Consider the following 13986-nt stretch of genomic DNA (forward strand, 5'->3'; position numbering starts at 1 on the left):
TGTCCCCCATTAATTTTCACTGCTATTACACTAGTTCAAACTTGTGTTACTTATGCTCAGATTATTACAACAGCATTGCTTCCTAAATGTTCTCTAAGTATTTAATTTCTTTTCCCTCTGCAATATATATTTCATTATACCATCTGATAAACCTTTCTATAAGATGATTATTTCATACCACCAAAAGAGAAACCTCTAAATTACTTGGGAAAAACTGATCCTAAACAATTTTACCAACTTTATTAATTACTCTATCACCTATCCAAGCACCTTAACTTCAGTCACAACAAACTACTTGCCATTGCTTTAAAAAGTTACACTTGTTCCTGGGTCTTTGTTTATACCATTTCCACTATTCCAAAGGAATAGCCTGTTCTTGCCTCCTGTATGTATTTTAGCAAGTGCCCAGATCAAAGTTTTCAAGCAGGATTTTCTAAATCCCACAGTAATAATTTTCTCCTTTGTGTATCTGTGATATTTTTATTTTTGTAATTTACATTTCCCCATGTATAAGACTCATCCCTTCTAGAAAATTTGGGGTCTAAACACTGGGTGTGTCTTATACAGTGGTTGTGGCATTTCAAGTGCCATAGATGGAACTGAGTCAAGGCAGTATATGAAGACTGATTTGTCCTCAGACAGATGAGGATAAGCTAATGGATGGGAGTTTTGACAGTGATGAGGAAGTTGTATGAATTTTATGATGATTAAAACTTGAGTTCCATAACTTTATGTAATAATTTTTTTTCAAATTTCAGGCCCCAAAATTAAGGTGTATCTTATACATGGGAACATCTTGTACATGGGGAAATACGGTGACTATAGTACTTATAGATTGCTTGTATGCAATATGTTTGGATTCATTATTAGATACATTATCTATACAAGTTAAGAGTTTGGGAATAGCCTGACCAGGCAGTGGCACAGTGGATAGATCATCATACTGGAATGTTGAGGACCCAGGTTCGAGACCCCGAGGTCGCCAGCTTGATTTCAGGCTCATCTGGTTTGAGCAAAGCTCTCCAGCTTGGACCCAAGGTCGCTGGCTCAAGCAAGGGGTTACTCGGTCTGCTGAAGGCCCGTGGTCAGGGCACATATGAGAAAGCAATCAATGAACAACTAAGGTGTCGCAATATGCAACGAAAAACTAATGATTGATGCTTCTCATCTCTCCGTTCCTGTCTGTCTGTCCCTGTCTATCCCTCACTCTGACTCTCTCTCTGTCTCTGTAAATAAAAATAAAAAAAAGAAAGGAAGAAAGAAAAAAAAGAGAGTTTGGGAATATATTAGTGAAATGTGGTTCCAGCTCCTACTCCTCAAAAATCTAGAGATTAAAAAAAAAAATGAAACTTTTTAAAAATTCTTGAACAGCCTGACCAGTGGTGGCGCAGTGGATAAAGCGTCGACCTGGAAGTGCTGAGGTCGCCGGTCCGAAACCCTGGGCTTTCCTGGTCAAGGCACATATGGGAGTTGATGCTTCCAGCTCCTCCCCACTTCTCTCTCTCTGTCTCTCCTCTCTCTCTCTCTCTCTCTCTCTCTCTCTCTCTCTGTCTCTCCCTCTCCTCTCTAAAATGAATAAATAAAAAATAAAAAAATATTTTAAAAAATTCTTGAACGGAAAATAGTACCAAATAACAATTCATTTCAATTGGGTTGGGGTAGTCAAGAAGGCTTTATAAAGAAGAAAGGGAGATGAAATTTACTAAGATGATTTGACTTTGGTGTAAGCACACAATGCAATATACAGATCATGTATCACAGAAATGTACGTACACACACACACACACACACACACACAAAGGATACTAAAATGAAACCAACTTCTTAAGAGGCCCGCTACGTTAAAAAAAATAGAATGTCCAGCACTATATTTAAACTTGTGGATGGGAGCTCTCCCCATTCTAGGATACGCTGTAGTGCGAAAGAATTCCTGGCTCTTTCTGTCACACAGGTGACATTTTGCTGGTGCTAGATGGAGTGAGAAAAATAATTTTAAAAAAAGTAGAATGAAAAACAAATATGCTAAAATGTTGGTGGTTGAGTATGCTATAATAAATACATGACGGTTGCACTATAATAGTTTACTATTGTTTATATTTGGTCATTTGAGTTAATAAAATACTTTTTAAAAGTGAAAAAATACAGTAGCAAAAACATCAACCTGATTTTCATTTTTTTAAAAAAAATGCCATTTAAGTATCTTATTATAATTAGAAAGGAAAGTAATCCTATTACTAAAATTATCATGCTCAGAAAGCAAATTCACCAAACAAGCACATGCTAGTGATACATCTGCAACAACCAAGAGTAAGTTTATTAGATGAAGAAAGCCTCACTGAAAGACTGTTCATAACTGAGTCATGTGCAGTCTCAGGATATCTTGGCTGTGAGGGGCAGATGCATTACACATGCAGCTGCAGCTCATACACATGTACGAGGCTTAAAAGTCTCTAGGCCATTTTAAATTTTAGTTTTACATATATTTATAGTTATTTCTCAGACATATAGAAAGACAGTTTATATGAGAAATAGAAATACTTATTAGGAACTTTATATATACTGTTTCTAGTCCTTGTTCATTTTAAAATCATCATGTGACAAATATAGCGCACACTTTATACGTGTTAGTGTTTCTTATTACCCATAAGAGAATTTTATTCAAATTACTTATTTCTATGCTGCATATTTCCCATACTATTAATAGGCAGATTTTATAAAAATACAAGAAAGGGTCCATTTATCTAGGAAAATGCTTTAAAGAAAATAAGGTTTTTGAGTACTGATGTGGGTTCTAAGCATACACATTATAAGTAAAATCACAAATCCAGATTTTTTCATGAGACTGTCAGATGTGCATAACTACAAGCAACGGACCCCTCTAGGCCTATTTCAGCATTAGAGCCACACCAACTGGGTTCTCAGCTGTTGATAAAAAGTCACTCTTACTCTACTCCAGGCATTCGAGAGCACAAATAACTTGAAGAGCGTCCATACTAAAAAATATTAATTTTTTGTAGTGATCCTTTATCTTAAGTCTGTATAAAACCTACACGTTTCCCTACAATTACTTGATCAGACCCACAATATACGTATGAAACAATCAGCATGTTTCTATTATACAGGGGTCCTTGGGTTATGACAGTGTCAACATAAGACATTTCTAGTTTATGACGCTCACTCCCATAAAAAGTTTTAAAAAAATTGAGACATGAGTGCTTCAGCTTCTGTCCTTAGCATCATACTTCCGGGCTACATGGGCGAACTAGTTTGGTTGCACGTGGCAGAATACACAGTACAGTGTACAGTACAGTATATTTATGTCCTTTCCCTTTTTCTGTGGCTCGGTTGTGTTTTTATGTTCTAGATTATGATTTTACAACCGTGTGAAGATAGGTAGTGGCTTAGGCTAGGGTGTGTTTTGACTTATACCAAAATTTGAGGTATATCACTGTTGTAGGAATGGAACTGTTGTAACCTGAGGACCCCCTGTAGCTTTTATATACATACATAGGGGGAAAATCCTGGCAGCGTGATCTAAAGATATAAAAACTACCTACTAACTGGACGAAAGCTGTGGGTCAAATAAGTTTGCAAATATGATATGTATGTTTGCTTGCTTATAGTTTGCATTGGCTGTGGGAGACAGGCAGTAAGCCTGCAAAGTCATTATGGCCTAAGGCTCAGTTTTAAGACTAAGCCTTTCCCGCCCTTTTAATATTAAGATCTTTTCAAAGCTAAGCTTTTCCTCGCACCCTTGACTGTTGCATGATGTAGGGTGCTACACTCTCATGAGGAATCCCATTTATGCCTCAGATAAGTGACTTTGTATCAGAGACTTCCTTGTTTGTATATTGGCTTAAAGGTTTTGATTTCTATACTATAAAGTGGGGCAGACCTGGGGCTCGCTCACTCTTGGTTCCTCAAATTAGCATTGCAAGGAGAAGCAGCCAAGACGGCAGAGTGCTGAAGGAGAAGCCAGTTTGTGAAGAGTTTATACAGAGAGAAGGAGAAGGGGAACAGAGGTGAATAAGGCTGGTGAGGTAGAAACCTTTGATTCTAGGAAACTCAGATAGGTCAGTGGCTTGCGGAGCCCTGAATGGAAAGGGAAGTGTTTTCCCACTGTGTATATTTCTTGCCCACCAGGTGCAAGCTAGGATTAAAGGTAAATGGCCCATCAGTTCTTAGCTCTGTTGTTTCATTACCGTCTGTCAGAATCAAATGCAAACCTGCACAGGCCAGGCAGCTGTGATGGTGGCCGCGGCTACTGGCTTTACAAAAGCAAAATAACCTTTCACTAAAATTTTAGGGATGCTTTCCTACCTGACTTATATGAGACCCAAAATAATCAATTATCTCATTCTATCTTTACAGTGTCTTTTGTGAACAATGTAAGATGCCTAGCAATACAATCATGGTAGAGATGAAAAATTATTGTCAAATGACTTGCAGGTCAAATATTTCATTATTATTGTAGTAAAGCTTGGACAAGAATCCAGACATTCACTAACTATTTGAACACATTACATATTTAAGTCTAGTAAATTATCAATCATCTCATGGATAATATAAGGTCTACCAGAAAGTTGTGTCTGTTTCTATCACAACAAGTTTCAACACATAAGCACGTTTATTTGGCGCATGTGTGCCTCTCTATTTTTATCACTTAATGTATACATACTGACGTAGCAAATTAACTAAAACAAAGTTGATTCACCTTAGTCTTATGTGTGAAGCTATAGTGTACCCATGGCTACTGATAAAGTTCATTTATGCCACTGTAATTTTTACAAATTTCAACAAGGAAGAAATGCTACAGAAGCATGTCTGTCGCATCCACCAAATTCCTCGGATTTAGCACCCTCCGACTAGCACTTGTTTTTGTCCTTACAAAATTTTTTGAAGGGTAAAAAATTTAAAAATGAAGAAGATATCAAACAAGCACTGGTTCAATTTTTCGCATCAAAAGATAAACATTTTTCAAAAATGGGATATACAAATTGCCCTCATGCTGGCAAGAAATCATTAATAATAATGGCATTATATTATTTAATAAAGTTTATTGACAGTAAGAAAAATTTATATTTTGTTTTATTCCAAAAATGGACAGAACTTTCCGGTAGACCTTATATTTCTTAGTATCAAGATCTTTGAAATAAAAAGATACATTTTTCAGAAACTGTGCTAATGTGCACCTCATATACATTAACCTAAATCCTCACAATTGTTCTGTGGAATATTTAATTCTCATTTATAGATTAGGAAAATAAGACTTAGAATAATATAAGATTAAGTGATTGCCTAATAAGTTAGCCAGAAAGTGTTGAAACCAGCATTCAAATCCAAGTCTATCAAAATTACCAAGAGAGAACTCTTTCCTCACATATTTATGTACGCAGAGATTATAAACTAAGTAGAGTGGTGTAAGAGTTATGTAATACCATTAAAACATTATTACCTAAATACAGCCCACATCTACAATTAAATTTAACACATACACTACTTCCTTCTTTTTCATTTCTTTCTCTTTCTCTCTCTCTTTCTCTCTCATTGTTTGTTTTTGGCCTAGGGGTTGTCAGTGGAAGGCGAAATTCAAGAAAACGAGGTTTTTTGGAGTGTAGGGGACTGCAAATTGGCAAAGTCCTTGCAGTTTGAGGCTTGGCCAAAGGCTAAGTTCTCCACACCTCCATATTGGCTATGAAGCTATTTGCACTCATCTCATCCCCCATTTCGCTTGCCTGCTTAAGTTGCTAGAAGCAATTTACATGCCCTTCCTCTGACCCTTTGCTTGTTCTCATGTTGGTTAATTTCAGTTATGCAGGGTGGAAGGTTTCTACACTTGGGAGATTTCTTGGGTTGCCTTGGAGATGTGAGACTTGGAGATGTGTGACTTTGTATCGGAGACTTCCTTATTTGCATATGGCTATATGATAAAGCAGCCAGGGGCTCTTGGATTTTTGCAAGCTATCTTTTGCGTTGCAAAGAGACCTCCTGATCGCATCTTTTTTCTCTTTAAGCTTATTTTCTTCATTCTGCACCGTTCCTACTCAGAACCTGAAATTACTAGCTGTGCTGGTTCGCAGCATTGGAGGACTGATAATGGAAGATATTAGGATTCTTCTTCTATCAGGGTAATAACTCAAAGCAAATTTTTTAATTGTTATCATTTGTTACTATGTGCCAAAGCCATGCTAGATATACTTCATGTGAAATTCCTTACCAGGAGATGCTAGGGGCTTCCGCTTAAAAAAATTCAAATTCTTCCTGGATTTAATAATATACTTTGGTTATTGCACTGTTGCAACCTTATCTATAAGAAGCAAAATGAACACTCTAATCCTTGGAAATCTATTAAAGAATAGTTGTCATCATAATAACCATATATGTAAAACAAATATCTCAGCCATAGATGTCTGAAAAACATGTATAACCTAGTATATAATACATATAGACTTGCCTCTGGAGTTGCTAGTGCTTTCACAGCCCTCAGATCAGATCCTGAGCAGAAAGTATTTTTTGCCCCATGAACAATGAGACCTTTCCCCTCTGTCCAATTTTCCAATTCAGTCACTTTTTCCAAAAGTTGTAGCATCATAACACCTGCCAGAGGGGAGGATAAATCACAAAAAGTTATGCAACTGGAAAAGGAGAAATAATTGAGAAACCATAAGGTGTCAAACAAGACTCTTAAGTCACATATTTTACAAATACGTACTGAATATCAAATACCTATAGTGTTGGTACTACAAAGTATATACAGAAATGGTATACATAACAGTCCCTGTTTTAAAAGTTTACAATTTTTAGTGATCACTCTATTTTAATTAAGAAACCAAACAAATGTATGGTTATGTAGAAAAATGAGAATACATCATAAATGTCCCAGGAATGGGAACACTGGAATTAACACTATGTAATATGGTTTTAAGAAAAAAATTTTACTTAGGGTAAAAATGAAATACAAGTCTGACTTCATAGCAGTATACATTCAGTTTCTCAGTCATCAAGCTCATAACAAAAGTTATGCCTATATCCATAACTCAAATGTAGTACTGCCTACCATAAGACTATGAGATCTTATGATATATAGGGCATACAGTATGCAAAGAGGTAATATTTCTACCCTACTTAAATCAATTGCATTTCTATACACCAAAATAAACTATCAGAAAAATAAATTTAAAAAACAACCTTATTTACAATTGCATAAAAAATTAAATAGGTAAGAATAAATTTAATCAAGAATGTAAAATCACTATACTTATAAAATTGTAAGACATGGAGGAAGAACATTGAAGAATAGATAAGTAAGTGAAAGCATATACCATATTCATGGATAGGAAGACATCATTAAAATGTCAATCCTACCAAAAGCAATCTATAGATACAATTCTTATCAAGATTAGAATGGTATATCTCACAGAACCAGGACAGATATTCCAAAAATTTATATGGAACTACAAAGACTCTGAATAGCCACAGCAATCTTGAGAAAGAAGAACAAAGTTGGAGGAATCATGCTACTTGACATCAAATTATACTACAAGGCCATAATAATCAAAAAAGCTTTGTACTGGCATAAAAAAGACATGTAGGTCAATGGAACAGAAAAGAGAGCCCAGAAATAAACCCATGCCTTTATGGTCAATTAATATTTGACAAAGGAGGAAAGAAAATACAATGAGGTAAAGAAAGTCTATTCAATTAATGGTGTTGGGAAAATTGGACAGAACATGTGAAAAATAAATGAAACTAAATCACCTTTTTACACCACATACAAGAATAAACTCAAAATGGATTAAAGACTTAAATGTTAGACTTGAAACCATAAAAATCGTAAAAGAAAACAGAAACAATAAAATCTCAGAAATTTCTCATAGCAATATTTTTCTGCTATATCTCCTTCAGCAAGGGAAACAAAAGAAAAATAAACAAATGAGAATATATCAAACTAAAAAGTTTTGCACAATAAAGAAAACCCAACCCATTGAATGGGAGAATATATATGCCCATGATACATCTGGTAGGGGGTTAATATCTAAAAATTGTTATTATTTTTAAAAATTTTTTTAGTGAGAAGAGGGGTGGCAGAGACTGACTCCCACATGCACCCTGATCAGTATCCACCTGGGAAGCCCACTAGGGGGCAATGCTCTGCCCATCTGTGGCCCTTACTCTGTTGCAAACTGTTGGACAGATAAAATATATTATGCTCACTTTGTTAAAGATGGCGCTGCCCACGTGGAAGCCCATCGCCCAGGTAATATTAATGTGTGTTGGGGGTGGGTTATGGGCAGGCAGGATTCTTGTAGCCTGGGGCTTGGTTTTAGGACTAAGCCTTACCCACCCTTTTTGATATGGAGTGGTACAATCCCATGCCTCAGATAAGTGACTTTGTATTAGAGACTTCCCTATTTTGTATATTGGATTAAAGGTTTTGATTTCTGCACTATAAAGTGGGGCAGACCAGAAACTTGTTCTCTTGGTTTCTGAGATTAGCATTAGAGGAGAAAGCAGTGAGGAGAGCAGAGAGAGGCCACGTGGAGGAGGCCAGGAGAAGCAGCCAAGATGGTGGAGTGTTGAAGGAAAAACCAGTTTTTGCAGAGAGAAGGAGATGGGGAACAGAGGTGAATAAGGCTGGTGAGCTAGAAACCTTTGATTCTAGGAAACTCAGATAAGTCGGTAGCTTTGTGAGCACTGAATGAGTGGGTTTTGGAGCCCAGCCAGGTACAAGCTAGGATTAAAGCTAAGGGCCCACCAGTTCTTGGCTCCATTGTTTCATTATGGTCTGTCCGAATCTAATGCAAACCTGCATGGGCCAGACGGCTATGATGGTGGCCCGGGCTACTGGCTTTACACAACCAGAGCCATTTTTTAGTGCCTGAGGTGGAAAACATACAAGAAACAACTGTGCCGGGGCCAACTCGCTCTAATCAGGCCATGGCTCAAGAGGGGAAGAGAGAGAGAGAGAAAAGTGAGAAGGGGAGGGCTAAAGAAGCAGATGGGCACTTCTCTTGTGTGCCCTGACCAGGAATCAAACCTGGGACATCCACACGCCAGGCCAATGCTCTACCATTGAGCCAACCAGCCAGGGCCAAAATCCAAAATTCATAATGAACTTATAAAACTAAACACCACAAAAACAATCCAATTAAAAAATGGGTAAAGGACCTAAATAGACATTTCTCCAAAGTGGCATACAGATGGGCAATAGATATATGAAAATATGTTCAACATCACTAATCATCAAAGAAATGCAAATGGAAACCACAATCACATTATCTCCTCACACCTGTCAGAATGACTATCATCAATAAATCAACAAACAGGTGTTGGTGGAGGCTGACTACTACTGTCCAAGATGAAACAGCAGACCTGCCTAAGTATGTCCTAAATCAGTGGTAGTCAACCTGGTCCCTGCCACCCACTAGTGGGCATTCCAGCTTTCATGGTGGGCAGTAGTGGAGCAACCAAAGTATAAATAAAAAGATAGATTTAACTATAGTAAGTTGTTTTATAAATTTATTCTGCCAAACTTAGTGAAAATCTGACATAAAGTACTTGGTAAGTAATTATTATTATATGCTTTAACTTGCTGTAACTCTGCTTTATAAATTTTATAAAGTAAAGTTACTTCCCTACTTTATAAATCACCATTACTATGGAACCAGTGGGCGGTTAGAAAATTTTACTACTAACAGAGATACAAAAGTGGGCGGTAGGTATAAAAAGGTTGACTATCTCTGTCCTAAATGGTTTAATAGTTCTTGCTCTCAAAATATTTACAGTCTAATACATTTTACAGAAAGGGACTGAATCTATATAAATAAATATGGACCTTCAATTATCCCTAGAATCTAAGCTTCAAAAAAAAATAATGCTAGCCTTGAATATGAGAAATCTATACCAGTGGTTAATTTTGCACTCATCTTTTTGACTTTGTAAAATACATGTTAAGAGTTGGAAGGGACCTTGAAGAGAATCTGGCTGGGTGATTTTCAAACAAGGGTTTGGGGGCTATGTGATAGGGGTTCACTCATCATCTGCCAACCCTACAAAACACCATTATACACATTAATGTAGCTCTGTTTGTATTAGTTTTAAATACTAGGCATCAAATTAACATTTAAATAAAAAGTTTTACTAATATGTTATTTGTAGCTATTCAGTAGTAAATTAAAACTATTAATCCAATTCTTTAGAGAAGTCTTGCCTTTCTAATTTTAGTTTTTATAGACTAATATTAATTTCCTAGGCTTTTTTTCTCTGAACTCATTGAAGCTAAGAAACTGCACTGTCTAATAAAGTAGCCTCCACCACATGTAACTACTATTAAATACTTGAAACACGCCTAGTCTAAACTGAAATGTGCTGTAAGGTTAAAATATATACCAGATTTTAAAGACCTGGTATTAAAAAGAAAAAAGAAAAATGCCTCTTCATTTTTTATATCAGTCACATGTTGAAATATTTTGAATATAATGGGTTAGATAAAAGTTTTACTAAAATTAATTTTACCTTCTTTTAAAACTCTAGCTAATACAAAATATTTAATTACAGATGTGGTTGACATTTGTGTTTTGCATTATATTTCTGTTAACACTAATAGAGACTTCTCTGAATTATGCTGAGTGGAAAGAAAAGTCATCTTTGGTTTAAAGACAAATCATTGATAATTTACAGTTTACAGTCTTTTGAATTATGTCTATAGATATAATTATTTATATACTAGATACATGAAAATGTACTGAGATATTTTTGAGCCCAATATTTCAAATACTACTACAGCATATAATTTACCCCCACGAAGTACATAAATGGCAAATAGAGAAATTGCCAAAAATTACCTTGAAATACAAGGGCTTGGTAGTCAGCAATTACACTCATTATCTCTTGCATAAATAACATCATGGTAGCATAATTCAAATTTGAGCTTTGGCATAAAATTACAAGTTACCATATGTTCTCGACATTCAGGCCTCTTAAATATAAAATTCTTATATACCAAGAGTGCTGCCTAGCAAATAGAAGGTATAATATCTACCAGTAAGGAAAGGAGCAACAAATAGACAAGTGCAGTGTTTTCTCTCATTATTGGAATGACACAGTTAAAATCATCCTTATTTCAATTCACACACACACACACACACACACACAAAAGAAGCTAAACAGTAACTTATTTTTATTTATAGCTTTTCTCTTTAGCATTTAAAAATCTTTGAAACTACCTTTCCTTTGTCTGCAGGGGGACATTAGCTGAACATAAACAAATCAAGTTGTTAAAATAATAAATTTCAGTGGACAAAATAATCAAGATTAATGTGACAGTTTCCTTTTCATCAACATCTGAATTCATGGATTTTTTTTAAAAAATATTAAAAATGTTCCTGGTTCATGTGATAGTATTGTTTTGTTTTGGTGTTTTACAGAGTACCATGACTTTCAAGAATTATATCACCAGAGTAAGGATAAGAGTCATGTAATAGCAGATTAGATTAAGAGTCATTCTTTAACAAACAAAAGAAAGCTCTCTATACCAGAAAAGGCATTCCTTTTACTTGGATTGTTCAGAGTAAGAATGCCAATGCCACTGTCTTCCTTCTGAAGGTCAATGGATCCACCAGGAAACTGCTTTAGTTTTTTTTTAACTTCTTCCTCATGGAAGCCATGAGAAGTATTATAGAGTGACAATCCCGTTTGATGTAGAAGGATTTTCCTTATAGACATAGATGATGTCTTCAAAAGACTTCTTGCCATTTCTGGAAAAGAGACATAAGTACACAGTAGTCCAGATGAACATCCACTTTTTTTGTAGTAGTTTTTTGTTAATAGGTCTTTCTGTTTAATTGGGAGTACTTCCCTACTTCTAAAAACACTCTTTGAAGAGATGGTCAGTATGGAATTCCTTTCTTTTCCCCCATTCCTCAAACCAAATAATTCACAAAGTATATCATTTCAGTGAACCATTGAGAGATGATGGCATATAGTGCATTTACTGGGACCTAATACACTAGGAAGGTTTAGAACAGGGGTCCCCAAACTTTTTACACAGGGGGCCAGTTCACTGTCCCTCAGACCATTGGAGGGCTGGACTATAAAAAAACTATGAACAAATCCCTATGCACACTACACATATCTTATTTTAAAGTAAAAAAACAAAATGGGAACGAATACAATATTTAAAATAGAGAACAAGTAAACTTAAATCAACAAACTGACCAGTATTTCAATGGGAACTATGCTCCTCTCACTGACCACCAATGAAAAAGGTGCCCCTTCCGGGTGTGCGGGGGGGGGGGGGGATAAATGGCCTCAGGGGGCCACATGCGGCCCGCGGGCCGTAGATTGGGGACCCCTGGTTTAGAAGAATGTTGCTGTTGTGTATTCAGCAGCATCTCCTGCCTCTAGGTAGTCTTTCTCATGATCCTTCTTTCCAACTCCAGCTTTTCCAAAATTTAAGACAACAATCAGTCCAAATGTCCACTTAGAAACAGTCTGAATGCATAAATGTTATAAGAGCAATCCCATTCTTAGCATTATCCTTACTTTCTGTCATGTTTTCACAGAAGAAACTGGAAGAGATCCTGAGGAAAATGGGGGGGGGGGGGGAATAGAAATGTGCATGTGTGTGGTTTCTGCGTTCCCCAGGGTTTTGACAATCTTCTTATTTTATGTATGCATCCTGGGTAATCTCAACTCTGCCCAAAGAATTTTTTGTCTTAGGCATTGTTGTTGCCATAAAACATACATTCAGAAAAATATACAATTCAATGAACTTACAAGGTGAACACACTTAATAGCATTCATAAATAACATGAATCCCAGGTTTGTCATGCCACCTTTTAATCACCACTTCAAATGAGGGTAACAATGATCTTGACTTCTAATATCCAAAATTATGTTATTGCCTGTTTTGAAATTTAAATAACTTGAATGATCTAGTATATTCTTTTGTCTGATTTCAACTGTTTCTGACATCCATTATGTGTACTTATAGTATAAAGGTTCTATCTCCATATCACTCTCTCTCCCCCTCTCTAATATGGACAAGCTTGCTTTTTTCTGGAGTATGTTCTAGGCATATTTTCCCCCTGGTAATATATCAGATATATAAGAGACAGCTCAATAGAAAATTAATCTGTGGTTGAGGTGTTGATCTTTTCCTAATTGACTATTTCAGTATAAAAAAAATGTGCCAAAGAAACCTGGTAAGGACTTGGATGACTGCTTTAAAACATAAATATGCCTAGGCCCTGGCCAGTTGGCTTAGTGGTAGAGCGTCAGCCCAGCATATGGACATCCCAAGTTCAATTCCAAGTCAGGGCACACAGGAGAAGTGAACATATACTTCTCCATCCCTTCTCTCTCTCTCTCTCTCTCTCTCTCTCTCTCTTCCTCTCCCATAGCCATTGCTCAATTGGTTTTAGCATGTTGGCCCCAGGCACTGAGGATGGTTGGTGGAGCTTCTGCCTCAGGTACTAAAAATAGCTCAGTTGCGAGTATGGCCCTAGATGGGGAGAGCATCAGCCCCAGGGGGAGGGAGTACTGGGTGGATCTAGTCGGGGTGCATGTGGGAGTCTGCCTATCTCCCCTCCTCTCACTTGGAAAAAAAGAAAATAAATAAATTTGTCTATGTTTTCTACAATATTCTGTTGACGATAGAACAAAAATGTAAACAAAAAAATTATGGAGTATAGTTTATGAAATCATTAGCTTTTTAAATGATTATTGTGGGATAACAGCTTCATTACCTTCCAAGCTTCATTACATGTCACACACATCCAGTCCACACACAGTCCAAATTAACTTCAGTCCCTTATATCATTCAGGTTTTCTCTTCATTCCAAGCCTCTGTATATGTGAGCCCTTGCCTGTTACACTTTGTCTTCCTCAGGGTAACTCCGGGTTATCTCCTTTAAAACGCTTCTACGTAAAACCCTGTCTGTACTTATTTATATTCTTTACTAACTCTCAATCACACTCTCCTGT

The 13986-nt window shown here is 36.4% G+C and overlaps 1 protein-coding gene and 1 non-coding gene across 7 annotated transcripts in view; one reads left to right on the forward strand and one right to left on the reverse strand.

Moving 5' to 3' along the window:
* The window catches only part of ECHDC1 (ethylmalonyl-CoA decarboxylase 1), a 51408-nt gene that overhangs the window by 20679 nt on the left and 16743 nt on the right, over positions 1 to 13986 (reverse strand). For 5 of the 6 annotated variants that reach the window (XM_066248264.1, XM_066248263.1, XM_066248262.1 and 2 more), the window contains exons 2-3: positions 11535 to 11756; positions 6455 to 6597 (exon numbers count right to left, since the gene is read on the reverse strand). In XM_066248264.1, the coding sequence (XP_066104361.1) occupies positions 6455 to 6597; positions 11535 to 11754 (363 nt within the window). In that variant the 5' untranslated portion in view covers positions 11755 to 11756. The remainder of the gene's footprint in view (positions 1 to 6454; positions 6598 to 11534; positions 11757 to 13986) is intronic. The other variant, XM_066248265.1, reaches the window with a different exon arrangement.
* Positions 1862 to 1990, forward strand: LOC136316529 (small nucleolar RNA SNORA46). The gene has a single exon (XR_010727759.1). It is a non-coding gene; the product is annotated as a small nucleolar RNA SNORA46 (small nucleolar RNA).

This window comes from Saccopteryx bilineata, chromosome 12 (assembly GCF_036850765.1).
Source record: "Saccopteryx bilineata isolate mSacBil1 chromosome 12, mSacBil1_pri_phased_curated, whole genome shotgun sequence".
NCBI classification, from domain to species: domain Eukaryota; kingdom Metazoa; phylum Chordata; class Mammalia; order Chiroptera; family Emballonuridae; genus Saccopteryx; species Saccopteryx bilineata.